This window comes from Diadema antillarum, unplaced genomic scaffold (assembly GCF_040938485.1).
Source record: "Diadema antillarum isolate AM-2024a unplaced genomic scaffold, OU_Dant_1.0 seq00000389_RagTag, whole genome shotgun sequence".
Classification (NCBI taxonomy): Eukaryota; Metazoa; Echinodermata; class Echinoidea; order Diadematoida; family Diadematidae; genus Diadema; species Diadema antillarum.
The window spans coordinates 1,563,574-1,581,702 of record NW_027271386.1 but is presented as its reverse complement, the minus strand read 5'-3'; the positions used below and the strand labels follow the sequence as shown (position 1 = coordinate 1,581,702).

General features: G+C 39.8%; 1 protein-coding gene across 1 annotated transcript in view; it reads left to right on the top strand.

Moving 5' to 3' along the window:
- LOC139731968 (structural maintenance of chromosomes flexible hinge domain-containing protein 1-like) overlaps positions 1 to 18,129 on the top strand; it is an 87,075-nt gene that overhangs the window by 44,217 nt on the left and 24,729 nt on the right. Inside the window, exons 21-29 of the mRNA XM_071642841.1 lie at positions 851 to 993; positions 2,547 to 2,684; positions 3,344 to 3,524; positions 9,051 to 9,264; positions 11,377 to 11,506; positions 13,362 to 13,601; positions 14,804 to 14,938; positions 16,067 to 16,149; positions 16,907 to 17,064. Coding sequence (XP_071498942.1) covers positions 851 to 993; positions 2,547 to 2,684; positions 3,344 to 3,524; positions 9,051 to 9,264; positions 11,377 to 11,506; positions 13,362 to 13,601; positions 14,804 to 14,938; positions 16,067 to 16,149; positions 16,907 to 17,064 — 1,422 coding nt within the window. The remainder of the gene's footprint in view (positions 1 to 850; positions 994 to 2,546; positions 2,685 to 3,343; positions 3,525 to 9,050; positions 9,265 to 11,376; positions 11,507 to 13,361; positions 13,602 to 14,803; positions 14,939 to 16,066; positions 16,150 to 16,906; positions 17,065 to 18,129) is intronic.

Below are 18,129 nucleotides of genomic sequence, written 5' to 3'. Positions count from 1 at the left end.
CTAGAGAAGTTCCTGGTAAAATTTCCCATAGAACTACCTACATACACTTGAGAAGTTTCTCAATTCTCATGAAAGTGTGCATAGTTTGGGATTGTTCACCTGTCATATTTGCTCTGGTACTATTTTCCGATGCATTAAGTGAGAAGTTAATTTTCACAAGTCATGACTGAGAAATTATGCTTCAACTTTACTTGTGTGTGAGCTCAGCAAGTCTGAGGAAAATTTAGAGATGAATGAGTTCAGGTAAATATTTTGAGAAATTGATTGTATTCTGCCAAAGTAGGAATTTTTGTAGTGTTGAAATTTTTGCACATTTTGCAGAACCAGAAACCAGTGTGAAAATCAAAGCATGTTATATTTTTGCTTGCTATGTGTTCCAGTAGTTCGTGTCTTGATTCCATGGAATTAAAAACCCACAATTAAAACTCATCTTACCTGGCCTAGTGCAAAGAATTACTCATGCAAAAATATCCACTTTTACAGTAACTGTGAGACACAAGGAAAAGCTGATACCACATTGTGCACTTCCTGCCATCACCTCCCTGGAGAATTTTCAAGCAGGGGATGCAACAAGTTAGGCTTTGTTCAAGCCTCTTCTCTCTTTTTTAGCAGATCATTGAATTTGTAGTGAGTTTTTTCCTAGCACTTTTGATGTGTGCACTAGACAAGCACAAGTACAAAAAAAAAAAAAAAAAAAATGCCTTGGCGGTATGTATTTGCATGGAAGAAGAGGAAGTAGAAGAAGAAGACTTCAGTGTACATGGATTGTACTATAGTTTTGTTAGGGCAGATATTGTTCAGTGTAGCCTGGAGGTCGTGACATGTGTGAGCTGCGCCTTTCTCTTCACAGGAGAGCCCCATGAGATCATTGTGCCGACCTTTGACAGGGGTGACCTTTGTGTTGAGAACGGGAAGGCCCTCCCGGTGTCGGTGGAAATCAGGGACAGAGCTGGCAACATCTCTATGCACTCAAAGCTCATCGTCCACTGCCAGGTTTGAAGACTTTCACGCTTCTCGCGTCGAGTTGCTTTTATTGCGACTGATTGACAAATTGCCCTACATCGACGTAAACAAGCACTGAATTGATCAGTGCTTTAGCAGTAGCCATGACAAAAGAAATCATGGGCATGCATACTCGATCAGAGTCCAACTGGAGTATGCATGCCCATTATTTGTTATCATGGCTTCTACTAGAACACTGGATGACTGGTGCTTGTATACAGCAGTAAAGGGCAATTTGTCAGTCAATTACCGGGATCGCACTTGTTAATAACTCGCATGTTTATGCAGTGGCGGATCCAAGGGGATCCAAAGGGATACAAGGTGCAACCCCCTTTATTTTTTTGTTAAAACAAAAGAAATAAAAAGAAAAAAATGGGGGAGGGGTGCGTGCACCCCCTTTTAATCTTTTTAAGGCGCCCTCTCTTTACGGAATTCCTGGATCCGCCCCTGTTATGTGCAATCAAAAGTCATTGTTAGTGGCTCAGGTTTGAGGGAGGATTTATGCACTTTTATGTAACCTTCTGTATCTTTTTTAAAATAATTTCTATCATTCATTGCTAGTATTTCATTTAAAAGAGTAAAAACTTGACTCTCAGTGAAGCTGTAATTTACCGTAAACGTGGAAATTTTTGTGCTGTTGAAATTTTCGCGCATTTCGTGCAAGTTTCTGGTTTGCACAAAATGTGCGAAAGTTTCAAAATAAAGGCACACAAATAATTTTGCTTGCTACAAGTATATGTTCCAGTGGTTAATGTCTTGATTCCGTGAAATTGAAAACACGAGAAACTCATCTTATTGGGCCAAACACGAAAAATCATTCTTGCACAAATATCCACTATTACAGTAGTCAAATACTATTGTCTATTTCAAGTTGCCAAATTATCAAATAGCTGTATTTATATTACTGGTCTGTGAAATTCACAACACATTTTAGAAGACCCAAAAGCTGATGTCTCAGTCTCAAATTTGTACAAACAAAATGAAATTAACTGCTTCCACCTAATCATATCCAGTATGTGATATGCAGTAAACTTCAGTATCGCCAATTTCACAAGGACAGTATGATAATTTCTGTGGAAATGTTGCCTCGGGGCCTGATAGTTTTCAAAGATATCACTGACTGCTATGTTGTTATAGGCCTGTAGTGGCTCACTGCAATCGATGTAAGCTATTATTATTGATGTCATCACATAAAAACACTTAAAGTGAGATCATGAGGGTGCCGACAACATCATCATCAAATCTAATTTTTATATGTGACTGTGACCAATATCACTGCTCTGAAAAAAAACATGTTAACATTTAAAAACCCTTAGATCTCTTTACTTTGTGGCCAGTTCTTTGTGAAATTATTACTTTTTTGTTTGTAGGATCTTACTCTACATTGTATATATTGCACTTGATTTTATCATTTAGTGTTGTATCTGGATATAGTTACTTTCTTTCTTTTTTTTGCTTTTCGAACTCCAAGAAAGAGCAATCTATTGAAAGGATGAAAAGGTTGGTGATAATCGGCATCTCTCTCTTTTGACCCCATTCTCTAGTTCATTGGCACCGCCGGTCTACCGACGTACTCTGGCGACTTAAGCAACTCCGGTAAGGCTACCCTGATGGGAAAGCCAATCTACATCAAGAACATCGCCAAGAAGTCACAGAAAATCACTGCAAAAGTGGAGCTTCCTGTGAGTTGGCAGCCAGCTTCTAGAGCATAGGAAAGCGATGACAGGACTTCTTTGCTCCTGCGACAGTTGCTCCGATCTTATTTTCTCCAAGGAATTTTGATAGGGTGGTTTAGTTTGATGTGAGGACTAGGATTATGGTTCAGTTTATGTTTGTGCCTAGAATTTATGTTTGGCTTTGTGCGCAGATATTTCATGGGAGCAGTTGTCTGAGGAGCAAATGTCATGGAACGTAGGAAAGCATATGGGCGAGTTTAACACAGAGAATGCCAGTAATGCCATGGACTTTGCCTTGTGTTAACATCTTCAATTCTGTTTCTCAGTTTTAATTGTGATCGCAAAAGCCTGCAAATGACAGTCAGATAAGACTTTTTTCCCCCATTAACATCAGATTATTTTGTGGGGGTTTTGCTTTCATGAATTCCACGAGTTGGGTGCTCTTCGTATATCTAACAGCACACAAAGATATTAACTGCGATCCTGACATGAATGCGATGTTCCCGCATACATTTCTCCTTCTATTACTGTACTTTATGACCGTGAATTCAACAACTCACAAAATCGTTAGAAGTCCTCATTCACACACACAAAAAAAATTAAACTCGCTATGTATATGGTGTATGTAAGTGCACCAGATCATTATTATTTTTCTGTTGTTGCAGCACTTCCGTGGTGTGAGTCCCGTTGAGAAGGTTATCACGGTGAAGCCGAGTACGAGTCCGTGCAACATCAACATTTTCTACCCCCAGCAACCCTGGCTCAAGGACTCCAAGAAGGGACTGGTCAAGATGAAACCGCAGGAGGAGATTGAGTGGACGGCAGGCGAGCAGACTTCCAATATTGGTGAGTGTGTCGATTGTCATGTCTGGTAGGAGCACCTTTAGTGTCATGATTGATGTGGTGCCCCCAAGCTACATGCACGTTACCCTCAAGAATGGGAGTCAGATAATCAGAATGATAGCAGTTTCATATCACTAGAAAAACACTCTGAGAGCGCAGACAGATATTGATAGAAGAAACTCTAATCTAATTTGGCTTGAAAACTCAAAAAGTTAGGAAACTCATGGGCCCAAATTCATGAAGGTGGTACAATCTTGTCCATGGTTTAAACCATGGACAGAGACCATGGGGTGCCAAGTGTCGCATGGAATATTTCGTTACGAAATCAGTCATCTAGTTTCGTCGATGAAATGTTGTCATTTCATTACAAAATAGTCATTTCGTTGACGAAATGACTGATTTCATAACGAAATATTCCATGCGACACTTGGCGCACCATGGTCTTTGTCCATGGTTTAAAGCATGGACAAGATTGTACCACCTTCGTGAATTCGGGCCAGGAAGTAAGGGGAAACTTGCTGAGCACCTGCAACAAGTTCCACCAGAAACTTGGTATGAAACTTTGCAAGTCTGACTGCAGAGCTTCTACCTTTCAGCAAAACTTCGCAGGAAAGGTGGCAAACGCACCCGTGTGATATCCACATCTACAATGTACTGTCCTCGAGAGTGTGTAGAATGAGTAAACTGGGCATGTGCAGTTCTTCTGAAGTTTCATGACATTCTTTTTTCGTCAGAGCTAACATCACAACTTTGTGGCGTAAGGAGGGTGCGCAGAGTAAAACATCGCAAGTTTTGATGTCACAAATTTTCTCTCTTATTTTTGTTAATAGTAATGGCCCTAATGTCTTTTGTTCAGGTATTGTCAGAGATTTGTGTCAAAGTTTTAAGTCACTCACATGGTGCACTAAAGACATCAAAGGGCTGATGTTAGAGCCAAACAGAGTTCCGGGAATGGCTCAAAATGTATCTTCCACCATTTCAAATTTGCTTGCAATACATCGAAAGGCTCTACCAAGAAACCAGGCTGGCTGATGCAGTTTGCTGAGATAATGAGTCGTTGTGGAGTATTATAAGATCAAAAGATTAAATGATTTTGGTCATTCGTACGACTTTCATTCCTGAAACGCCCTCCTTATTCAGTAGTGGATAAGTAGATCATTATGTGATGATCGATCGGGCCCAAGCAATCAATACATGCAATTGACTACAGCACTGAAGATAGGTGGATTCTGTGTGGCCCGATTTGTCGATTATCAATAATTGATTACAGAAAAGTGTGGCAATTAGGATCGGGTATGCGCTAAGATTGCAATACTTCCGTCGAGTCTGTCTGGCTAATATTTCACATTTTCATCATTAACCTAACAAAATTATGTTATGACAGCATTAATCAACACATTTTGTGTGCATATGAGTACAATGTAGAGCAGGTATCAATAGTTTTGTAGGCAGATAAGAGGTATGTTTTCGCTGTAACCATTTGGAACATTATGCTATTACAGCGTTAATCAGCACATTTATTATGCATATAAGTACATTTTAGGGCAAATATCAAGAGTTCTGCAGGCATATGAGAACTTTTTATAACGCCTGAAGAGATCCTTATCATCTGATTGGTTGTTTGACATTGATCATTCTGCCCATTTCACTATAACGTCATCATCCGTGCAATTGTGGTTCCATTTGCCGTGCAATTTTGGATCCATACGATTTGCTCCATTCCACGTTCGCCGAGAGCCTGGCACACTACGCGTGTAAAACGCTTGTGTTTGCAGTGTGTGCCTGCGACAGCGTCCTAGTGTAAAGCGCTCAGTGAGTACTCTCTGGATCTCAGATTTTCTCTTCTTTCTAAGATGATAAAAACATCAAATGACAAAGATCTATTTTAGGCGTTAAATAAAACAAATAATAAATGTTTTTCATTCGTGCAATGGACAGACAGAGCTGCCAACTATTACGGATTTCCCGTAATTGTTACGGGAAATGATCACGATTACGGGAGTACGGAATGTTGCCTAAAAATTACGGTTTTTGGAAATTCCGATAATGCCCTATCGCCTATGCAGCAATTGCAATATACTAGCAGACTACACACTGTACATGTTTCATTCTCCAGCCGGCCCGCGTTGCCTGGTTGCCCGCATTTGTGTGTGTCGGTGTCTGTGTACTCGACGTGTGTGTGTTCGTAGCTTTCATTGTAGAAAAGTGTGCGCACACGCAATTCACTGCTTGCGTACTGTGTACACTGAACGAACTTCGCGCATGTGAATCCCTGTCGCCTACGGACCCTAGATGTTTCCATCGATCGCCGTGGGATCCCCATGTGTGGCCGGCCGGCTGGGGACCGGAGCGTGAGTAGTAGCTTAGCTTCACACTGTAGCCAGCTGCCACTATAGACAGTACCCTATATTTCGTTTGAGTCGGGGTAGAAGCGCTCCGTTGTGCAATGTCTGCTTCTTTTTCTCTACTTCTTCCGTTTTTCCCTTGCCTCCCAAGTACGAAATGATTTTTAGAGTGTTGTGTGTGTTTTTTGTAACGTTATTGCATCATTTTTCTGCAAGGAAGAGGTGAGTTTCTGTTTGTGTACTGATGATGTGCACTGTCACAGTATGTGCAGGTGAAAAGCGTTCGAACTTTCTTTCCCGAGTATCGTGGAAACTCGATGTATTTCTAGGCCTATAAAAGGAGATCTCATATAACAGAATACTTATAGCAAACTATTTTCAGGTCAAAGTGAATTAATTTCCCTTGTTTTGTATCGTTTATTGACGATCTCAAGGATCTCGTCGTAATACCGAATTTCCTAGACTATGTCATGTGTATTAAATTTGATTTTCGCATAGCTTTCGGTGCTGCAAACTTTTGCTAGGGCCTAATCTTAATACAAAACTTATCGTTCTATTTCTGTTGTTTCTCACACCTCGTTTGGTACGATTTCTTCCATTTTATATCACTTTATCCGTTCCCTTTATTCTTTGAAATATTTAAACGTACAAGTGTAATTCTTTCAAGTGTCTTGCACTGTTATTTTCGTAACGGCGATTTCTCCGCTTTCGTGCAACACTTTTTCGAATCGAAGCGACGTGTGTTGTCTTTTCTAAATATTTGTGTTGTTGGGAGGTGTTGATACTTTGTATTTGTTATACTTATTTATTTTCCTCGGTGTTTATCTCGAGGGACTATGCGTGTTTCTTAATGTTAATAGGAAAAGGCTAAAATGATCTGAGTGATGTCTGATGGTGATGATGAAAACTATGCTGGTACAAAAAGACGTCTTACTGTGAATGCTGAGCGTACGTGCCGTTCGTTTTATTTCACTTTCCCTCTTATTCTTCTTTCCCCTCCAAAGAATGATAAAAGAAATTACATACACCTCACAACAAAAAGATCCACAATCTACCAACCTTCATAAAGTTAAATCTAAATGTTCAATATCAGCAAAGAATAAGGGGAAAGCACGAATGACAATAAATTAGAGCGAAGAGATTGTGAAATACTGAATACATGCAGTCTCTTCGGCGCGAAGAAACTTGACACCCACCCGGCCTCTCCCCTTGTGGAAATTTCCACAAAAACAGGTGCCACACCCAGGTGCATGCCAGATGAAAGAATGCGCGCACTGGAATAAACAGCGTGTACATATCCTGGAAATATCAATCGAAGAACCAGCTCATTAGTTGAATTAAAGGAATCATTGCAAAGATATCGTGATTCTATATCCTTTCTTTTGCCGCATAGTAGGAAACATCAAACAGTCGATTATAGTGTACTTAATCGAATATCTTATGTTCCCTGAACAATAAAAAAAGGATGATTAATCAGTCAATTAAAAATGCAATCACGGAAAAACTTAAAAGGTCTCGTATGCCCAGACAAATTCACTACGACTAGGTCCAATGAGATGCAGTCATCACCTGGTTAGACAGCAAAATCATGACAATTAATTTCAGTTCACGCTCATCATAACTGCTTATTACTTTTTAAAGTTTTGGCTATCAACATTCGTTCGTAGGTGTTGTTTGTTTGTTTGTTTTGTATGTTTTTCCTCGTGAAAGACGTAATGACTTTTTCGTATCGAATGTAAACTCCATATTTACCGTAAACAAGCCATTCAGCTCAGCTATGGCGCATTCGATCCATCGAACTTGCAGTAACCTCTTAGGCAGGAGCACATGGGTCTTTCCTTTAAAGGACAAGTTCACCTTCATAAACATAAGGATTGAGAGAATGCAACAATATTAGTAGAACACATCAGTGAAAGTTTGAGGAAAATTGGACAATCGATGCAAAAGTTATGAATTTTTAAAATTTTTGTGTTGGAACCGCTGGATGAGGAGACTACTACAGCTTGTGAGTCATATGCGTACAACAGTATAAAGAAAATGTAAAGAAAATTCAACATATTTTCACTTTTTTCGCATAATAAAAGAGCACTTGACTTGACTCTTTCTAAAGGCAGGGGGAATAATATTACCCATAACATTTGTCGGTAACGAGTCGGGGGAATGTGTACTTTTTTCAAAATATGCAATTTTGTGAAATTCTCTTTATATTTTCCTTATATTGTTGTACGCATGTGACATCTAAGTTATTCACACACTGCAGTAGTCTTCTCATCCAGCGGTTACTGCACAAAAACTTCAAAAATTCGTAACTTTTGAACGGATTGTCTAATTTTCCTCAAACTTTCAATGATGTGTTCTACTAATATTGCTACATTCTCTCAATCCTTATGTTTATGAAGGTGAACTTGTCCTTTAAACTTGAAAGTGAAACCACGTGTTTGCACACTGGCGCAACCACACACAGCGCGGCATTTTTGCGATCATCTATAGCAGAGTTTCCGATTCCAGTCAGGGTAAAAGAAATTGGAATACTTCGGAAAATACTGATGTTTAAAATCCAGTAAAATGAAAAATCCTGAAAACAACGCATGATTATGTTTTATAGTAAACAATAGTTGGAAACACCGAAGAGAGTTTTGCATTCGCTCACACAGAAGCTTTCTTGAGAAGATGAAAGCATTCCCCCTCCCCTGCTAGATAGTGGAAGCTTCCATAACCAGCCTAGCAAGTTTCTGGAGGTACATACATGCACTTGTACACATGCATTGCAAGAAAGCAATCAATCAACACTGAACATTGCGTAGATTGGATTCTTTATCGTGCTGGTGTCCAGCTCGATACTTCGGCATGTGTCGTAATGTTTTGTTTAGAGCCTGTAGGCCCCATTATGTCGACAAGTTTAATTCAAAATAGCAAAAAGAGGGAGATGGAGAAATTACGGATTCTGGTGGAAAAATACGGATTTTGGAGCTGCTGAGTCCGGATTTGTGCTTCCAAAGGTTGGCAGCTCTGGACAGAATATTTCATTCGGTGAAAGATGAAATGTTCATCCTTCACCTCATGAAATATTTTGTCCATTGCACTCATAAACATTCATTATATGTATAATGTTTTCCCTGTAACCATTGTGCCCGTGCTCTATTCCCCCACCCCCTCTTTCCCCTTTCCCCTTTGTCTCATCCAGTCTTTGCCTTATTTGACGAGGGCGGTACCCACCTACCCATCACCAGGGAACTGGCCTCCAAGTTCAAGTTCAACTGGCTCTTGACCTTTGACCCAACCGACCTGATGGACGGCAGACTGCCCCCCATCAAGGTGCCAGACTCTGTGGGCGACCCCAAGTTCTGCCAGCTCAGTCTCAAAGATGGCTCGGAACTTGAGTTCTCCTTCTACATCAAGTACGTTCCCTCATTCTCCCCACCCCACCCCACCCCACCCCCCCCCAATCTCCCATTACTGTTTAGACTAATCGGATTGTTCTTGGGATCTTTCAGTCTTCAGAGTGAATTACATCTTATGATATTGGTGTATACGGCATGTATTTCAGGAAATTTTTATTCTCCTATACTTTGCGCCTCAGTGCTTTATGCAAATTTAACAACATGCAAAATTATTAGCTCTAATCTCATCTTGAATGTGATGTGCATGTGCAATGTTTTTATGCTCGTTACTGTACTATCGTGAATTTAACCACTCACAAAATTGTTGGGAAGTCCTGATGGGCGAAAAATTAGACGCGCAAAATATATGCCGCGTGCAGTACTGTAAACGCCAAATATTTCGCGAGGTTTTTATTTTCGTGAATTTTGTGAGTCAGGTGCTATTCATGAAATTAGAGACACGCGAAAATAATGACTCTTATCCCGACATGAATGTGACACACAAGTTTACATTTCTCCGTTCAGCATAGTACTCCACAATCGCGAATTTAACCACTCGCGAAATCGTCGCGAAGTCCTGATTGCGCGAAAATTTAGACTTGCTAGATATATGCTGTATACAGTATTAAGGATCTGGTATCATGGTAATGCATTGGAGTTGGAAGTTTGGCCTGGATGCGTCTCGGCATGGCTTGGATATAATCTTGAATCACCATGATGAATTATGTACTGCTTTCTCACGTGATCTCTATGTACTTCTGAGTTCCCACAGTCAAAGAATCATGACTGGGGTCAACCGTTACCAAAGATCATATGATTTGATGCACATATTCGCTAAAGGCCCAGTCACACAGCCCAAAAGTCGCGTAAACGCATGAATCACGCAAGAAATTTGAGCCTTACGTGATACATGCGCGATTTGTGCATTTCATGAGTTTGTCTGACGCGGAACCTTCGTAGTTGTCCGCTGATGTGTGCCGGATTGGCGCTTTACGCAATTCCAAATTTTGAGCAGCTCAAAACTTGGCTTCGCGTAAGAGTTTACACATTATTGCGCTGCTTTACGTAATTTTTGGGTAGTTCTTACGCGGACAATGCACGAAATATACTTGGAATATCAGTGATTGTTGGCGAAAATGTTGCTGCTATTGTGTTCATACACGAATCATGCGCGATTCATATGCAGTTCATTAGTGATAATGCGCAGATTATGCATGGTTTTCCATGGACCTCAGTCGTCGTGCACAACCACGTATTCGCCCTATTTGGGGCCTATGCAGGCCTATGCGCTGAAAGTGCGTAGTTTGTTAGTGATTTTTGCGTGATCTTTCCGTAGTTCTCGTGCAATTCAGCAGTGATTTTCATCATGTATCTCTATCAGCAAAAATTCTTGACGGACAAGCATGCACAACCAAATTTCATGCGTGATTCGTGCGTTTACGCGAATTTGGGCTGTGTGACTGAGCCCTAATGAGTGCTGTTTATGTACCCTGGTGGGCAGAGAGGGGAAGTTGATTCAATCAAGTCACCCATGTCTTGCCATCCAACCTGATCTTCAGACATCAAAATAGATTCCTAACTTTGCATGTGTCCAGGTGTAATTCAGCAGCATTTAAAGGGATCGTATAGTTTTGGTTGAGACCTAATTTCAGGTTTCTAACATTTTTTGGTGAGATAATGAGAAACTTCTTCTGAAAAATGAAATAGCACGTAATTCTATGAGGAATTCAACTTTAATTTGTTGAAAATTGGTTTTAAAATCGCTGAGATATCCAAAAAAGTGTGATTCTAATAAAGTGTGGGACCCACACTTTATTACGATCGCTTTGTTTTACTTTGTTTTTGGATGTTTCAGTCATTCCAAATCTGATTTTCATCAAATAAACTTTGAATTCCTCTTATAATGGTATGCTCTGTACTATATCATAAGTGTTTTCTTGGTATCTCGCAAAAAGTTAAAAGCCAAATTCTCATCTCCACAAATACTGTACCATCCCATTAAAGTGATTAATGACAGAGTGGTTACATTACACAGGCTTTTTTCCAAGTTACTTCAAAGTACCAAGTTATAGTCCGTCACCCTTTTTTGAAGCTGCATTTTGGTTGTTTTTTTCTTATCCTTTCCATTAGACCAGTTCCAGGAGAACCAACTCAGATCAAGTGTGTGTACGAAGGTAGCAAGAAATTGCGACTAAGTGAGACCATGGAGGACAACATCACAGTACATGTCACAGATGCTCACGGAAATAGCATGAAAAAGGTAGTGTATGTTTTCGGAAATTTCAGTATCACTAAAATTTAAAAATCAGTATTTTGTAGCAATGTTTAACTGTATTTGCCGGTAATAAGGGGGAACTATTTTTAATAGAAATAAAGCGGTAAATTCAGGGTGAAGCCTATACGCCAGCACAAGGAAATTATTGTCCTTCTAATTCAGGGAATTGATTGCTTGCCTATACCAACACATACAATGTATGGTCATGTATGGGACTAAGCAATGTGGCAATGAGCAATTCAATATGAGCCACTGAATAACTCAGTCTTACAGACAATGCTATGTTCTGCAATCAAATGACGAAATTTTTAATTTTTTTTTGGTAATTACGTACTTATCGCTGTTGTTTCCGTACCAATTCTGAGGGTATGTTAGAATGTCTCCAAAAGAAAGCATGGCGCGATCAAGTTTGTGTGCATACCCATAGCTGCTATTGTAATCCTACAATAACTTGGCCCTGTACACATCACACAATAGCATTATCTCATGCAATAATCGGCTACTAAATAATGTGTGTGAATGAAGACACAAACTTGCCGCAGGCTTTTTCTCACATGAGGTTTATTTTGAGCACACACACTCGGGTCACTCTTCACATTCGGGTACTACACACTGAAATGTCATTCAAAATACCGACATGCACCCTGCATCATATAGAAAGACTCAAGATAAAACAAAAACGTATTGTTTGGAAACACACAAAAACATGCAGATATAAGCAAGTGTCTTACAAAAATAATTTAGAAAGTGATGAAATCTTCTTTTTTTTTTCAGAATAAAATCAATCAGATATTTTTTTTTTCTTGTTCTTTTCATCATTGTGGGAGCGAAAGATCAATAACAAATGGGTTTGCCTTTCCTCGGACATATCTTGGTGGCTTCATTTTGGGGCAAAACAGCTGATATTACACTGGACATCACTTAACTTATCATATGATGATTAATTTAAAAAAAAAAGTGATTTTCATCAAAATTTGAGATACATGGTTTCGTCACCCCAGCGACAATAATAAATGTGTGAAATAATGCTGAGCGGTCATGTACTAGGTAATAAAGAAAATGCAAAATGTTAGTCAGAAAGATACATCAACAGTATTGCTATTTAAGATCACATAGTTGCTACTTGCTGTTGTATATTCAATGGAAGTATCCATCAATCTTCTGTGTGCGAGTGAATCACATGCAGCTTGTTGGGAAACGCACTTGCTAGGGCACGATTAATCATTGCATAATGTTCTACCTACCCACTTCTGAACGGGGAGGGCTCTTCAGAAATAAAAAAACGGATACTCTGTTCTAAATCATTTTACACCTGTTATCTCAAAATAACTCCAAAACAACTCATTACCCTGTCATATTGCATCAGCTAGACAAGTTTCTTACAAGAGCAGGCAAATTCCAAATGGTCAAAGATGAATTTTTTGCCCTTCTGAGAACTGTTGTACCTTTAAAATTTGTGTCCCATTAGCAAATCTGAAAATCTAATTTTTTTCATAATCCGGTATATTGTAGACTGAGGTAGATAATTCAGACCTTTCCTCCAAATACCAAAACCTGTTTATTCTGAAGGGAGAATAAAAACTACAGATTGCCACTGAATTTTTTTCGCCCCGAAAAAATTCCAACCATTTTTCTCCGTACAAATGGGGAGTGTACTTTTGAGTGATATGTGGTTAGTTTTTCATTTCTTCAGAAAAAAAAAGAAACAAACAAATGTCTTATTGTAAGATTTCATACATGATATTGGTAGACATACTTCTTGTACCATGCAAAATTTAGTGACATTTGCAAAAGTGATGATATGACCTTTTAAATGTGTGCAAACTTCATCCTATAATAGCTCCCCCATGGATCCCTAAGTAACCTGACAGTGACTGCCCAGGACTTGGACACCAAGGCACTCCAGAAGGTGCTGCTGCCCAACGTCGGTTTCCTCCTGCGCAACATCAAGTTCGAGGGGACCACGCTGGGTCCCCGCGAGATCACCGTCTCGTACAAGAGCTTCACCGACCACGTCCACTTGCAGCTTCTCTCAGGACGCCCGTCCAAACTAGCGGTCATCGGATGGAGCCCAGATGAGGTAAAACGTGTGATGACCGAACAAAATATTCGGGTTGGAAGATACCACTGTTATTATTTTCCTTAACAGTTGCAAAAAAAAAAAACAATTTTGGAAGACTAGAAAGTGATTACAATCTAGGAAAGCACTCTGAGAGCCCAGACCTCTGCCAAGCAGCTAATTTCCACCCTTATACACATGCTGAAAATCATCCAATTTTTCCAATGAAGAAGCCTTTTGTGTACTTCATCAGCTTCCAGCTACATGGCACCTTGCCAGAGCAGAGCATGCACTTGTAATTGATCCCCTGCTTGCCACATGATATTATCTGCTCATAGATTTGTGTGTAAGAGTTATGCACATTTGACTGATTGGCAAAGAAAGGGTTACTAGAGCATGCATGCAAACCATATACACATAGCTTGAACTCTCCAATTCAATGAACTTATCTGCAAAAAGATTTAAAAAAAACTTCTAAAATCTATAACAATTTCTGGATCACTACCAAAATTGAATCATGTCTTCCTTTTGTCATCAACTTTTCCTCCAAGTTTCATCCATATCCGTCCACAACTTTTTGAGTTAATTTGCACACAGACAAACCAACCAACCATCCAACAAACACACAAACCAATGCCCATGAATACGTAACCTCCTTCTTTGGTGAAGGTAATGGAAGGTAAGATCCCATTGGGTAGGGAAGAATAGATATTAACCCATTCCTGCCGCAATTCTCTGAGAACCTTCGATTCCCCCAAATGAGATTCTTTTGGCTTGTTGACAAAGAACAGACAGGTTGGTAATCCGCCTGCGCAAAAGCAGTCAAGCAGTACATACATTCCCTTTCCACGGTCAACTTTATGTGCATTTGAACAACGCAAGATCTCGATCAGACTGAAGATGTGAATAGAACATGCACTGGGCCCACAAATCTTTTTTAATTTTTCATTTCTTTTTAAAATACTCTTGAGGTGTATTGCTGTAAGATTTCATATGTGATTTGGGGGATATTGTTCTTTAACCATGCAAAATTTTGTGACATTTACAAAAGGGATAAATAACCTTTAAGCTATCAATCCCATTGCCGCTTGCTTACAAGCATTAGGCTAATTTCTTCCTTTGTGGCTATGTTCAATAGATCAGAAAACACAAAAGAAAAGAATGAAGAACATACTAACATGTTTCTCAAACCTGAACACTCTTTGTCCTTTCATGCTAAACAGACCTTGGTTGCATACAGCGGGAGCCAGATTAGTCGAGCGTTGGGGTTCAGGGTGTACGACAACGCTGGCAACGTGGCCCACGACGTGAACCACACGATCACCTTCCAGGCTGAAAAGGGCGCCAAGGCCATCAAGGTACGTTGGGTCCTCCGCCTGTCTGTCACTCCTCAGTAGAGTACATCCGTTGCCATAGTTACCCTCATCATTGAGCTGGGTCATCATCCATCCATCTAGCCAATAGTTGAAAGAGAATTTTCAATGACTTGTCAAAATGGACACACATACCTGTTCCATGGCAGCAGTGATTATCCACTAAATGTCCCTTTTTATTTACAAATCTAAAGGACTCAAAAGTGGCTTTTGCATCAATTTATTGTAGAGTTGCCATAACTTTTAATAACAATGACGACTGAGGGGTATTATGGATTTGTAGCTGCTAAATGATAGACCCAAAAGATTATTTGTATGTTATTTTTGTACGACCCAGCAAGTTACAAGGGTAATGCTATCAAAAATTTAGCCAATTTCATGTGTGTGTATCATTGATATTTCTGCCCTGTGAAAGCTTTTGAAACTTCATGATTGCCTATTTCTCTCCAATGTGGATGAAACTTCTTTCTCTTTGAAGGGATGGTATAGTTTTTGTATAGATGGGGGAATTCAGATTTTAAGTTTTTGCGAGATAATAAGAAAGCACTAATAAAATGTGAAAGAGCATTCAATTGTAAGAGGAATTCAAAGTTTTTTTTTCATGAAACTCAGTTTTGAAATGGCTGAGATATATATATAAAATAAAAATGAAGTGAAACAAAGTGGTTTTAATAAAAGGTAGGTCCCACCTTTCATTAGGACCTCTTTGTTTTTTGGATATTACAGCCATTTCAAAACCAATTTTCATCAAATAAACTTTCGGGTCATGGTTAAAACTATTTCCCCATTTGATTTCTTAACAGTGCTATTGCCCTTGACTTCGACTTCGGGCATAGCACTGTTGAGAAATCTCCTCTGTGCAAATACTAACCATGTCCCTCGAAGCAGTCAATATTTGTTTGACATGCTCTATGATATTAACTTATGCACTTCTGCTGCCAAAATGTACGGTGCAAGATAATCTTCTAGGACACAGACTATCATCAGGGGCAAACAATATTTACTGTTACTATGCTTCAACCACACTTCTTATTGGAAAAGTCTTTCTAATGGCAAGGAAATGGTGTGGTCAATACACAAGTTAATGTAGCATTTGTTTTCCTCCCCTTTCAGATCATTGGGACACGGTCTCTCTCCGCAAAGCCTGACAAGAATGGCGAGGTGGACTTTGGCAGACTATGCTTCCATGGACCTGTGTGAGTTGGTTTTGAAGAAGAGTGCAACCTAAAAGATATGTGCTTGGATTGAGGGAGTTTGACTTTGAGTTTATTTTATTTCACCACCGAAAACTGTAAAAATCCATTATAGCTTCTGAGCGGATTGTCTGATTTTATTGAAACTTCACGGATTTGTTCTTGTAACATAGCTGCAGTCACTCAATCCACATGTATATTTGGGTTGCATTTCTTTTTTGAAGTGTATGTGTCATGGAGGTTTTCTCTTTGCCATTGCTTCCAAGGACCTGTGTGAGGATGTGAGGGGGTGGTGTAAGGGAATGATTTATGTCTTGTTGAAAGCGGCAGTCTTTCATTCCCCAGCCTTTGCAGTCTTCTCTATACTTCTTATCACTTATCAAATTTTGTCACGTTATAGCCACCTTCACATGCGTGACTCAGTCAACGACTTGTTTGGTCAAACGTGCAACTGTGCACAGCCTGATTGATGAATCGCTGTATGCCACAGTACATTGAAAGGTTCATAGCCATCCATGGCTTTGTCATGAAATCCACGTCGCAGCAAAGCTTGCAGTTTTCTCTACAATTATCACTTTATTGCATTTCTACTATTAGAACTCTTCCATAAAAGATAATGTGACTGTAAGAAAAGTCAGAATGGTTTTCACAAGCCCCCATCTGTTGCTGTCTTAGAATAACTAGACACACTGGGTATTTTACTCCATGGCACTCTAAGAGTTAAACAGACTGCCTTCCGTTCTCCATGTCTCCATCGCAGTGGGATGTACAAGCTGAATGCCAAGATGTCCATGGGACGAAGCTTTGTGGTGAGTCCGCCCCTAACCCTCAAGCTCTCACCAGACCCCAACCAGCCCCAGAAGGTCCAGGTGGACTTCAAGGAGAGAGGATCCTACACGGTTGGAGATTTGTTTCCGGGTAAGATGGTCAAGATTTTGTTGTGGAATGAGTTTTAAAGGGGCGTTCATTGTGATTTGTCCAATGGAGTACCAAAATGTGAAGTTATAGCCATTCATGTTGATGGAAACTGGTTCTAAACAGCCTCGCCTGGCTTGAGTGTTTATGCACGCACCTGGGTCTCATTTCATAAAACTTGTTATCAGTAACAACTGCCAACATTTCTATGACAAATTTGCTCTCAGCCAGTGAGATGCAAGGATTTCAGTAGCTTGTAACAGCTACCGTAACTTATTGTTGGTAGCAAAAAAAGCTGCTGAAAACTGCTTATCCAATAGTGGCGAGCCAAGGGAGTAAAAGGGAGTCAAAAGGGCCCCTTTTGACTCCCTGTAACTTGTTATTGATAGTGAGTTTTTATGAAACGGGGCCTTGGTTTCAACCCAAGCTATAATGAAAGACTGTAACATTGCTACTTCCTTACTCGTGGATAAGACTCTTAATTTTAACCCATTGAGAAAGAGCAAATTTTGCCACAGAATGTACATCCTATACCCACCTGCCTGAGCATATCTAGGATTAGTCTTTAATGGGCTAAACAGAAGGGCCCAGTTTAAATATTGCCTCTTGTATATGACCTTGTATATGACCTTGGACACACCATGTTTGTCTTGACCCACATGTCAAAATGGGTTCCTTGTATTGCTGGGGTGATAATATAGTTTGGGTGCCAGGGGCTGAATCTCGATCTGGATGATGCAACTGTCGCATCCTTGAGGGTTCTTGGATATTCAAGATGGCTGACAAACTGGCCACTGAAAATCTGGAATATCTCAAAAACCCTGAGGGATGCTAGAGTTGCGTCATTTGGTTTTGGATTCAGCACCCTCGAAACATTATTGCGTTTTAATTAGTCTTTCTTTGCTGGATTTCTGAGAATAAACTTATTCAATTCAGTTCAATTTGATTTTATCGTCCATTTCTAGAAATTTGCTTTGTTTGCATGCAAACATGGCACACATTGGTACATTCATAGAGTGTGCGTAGAAGATGCAGGTATGATGTAGAAATACAAGGGATGTACAACAA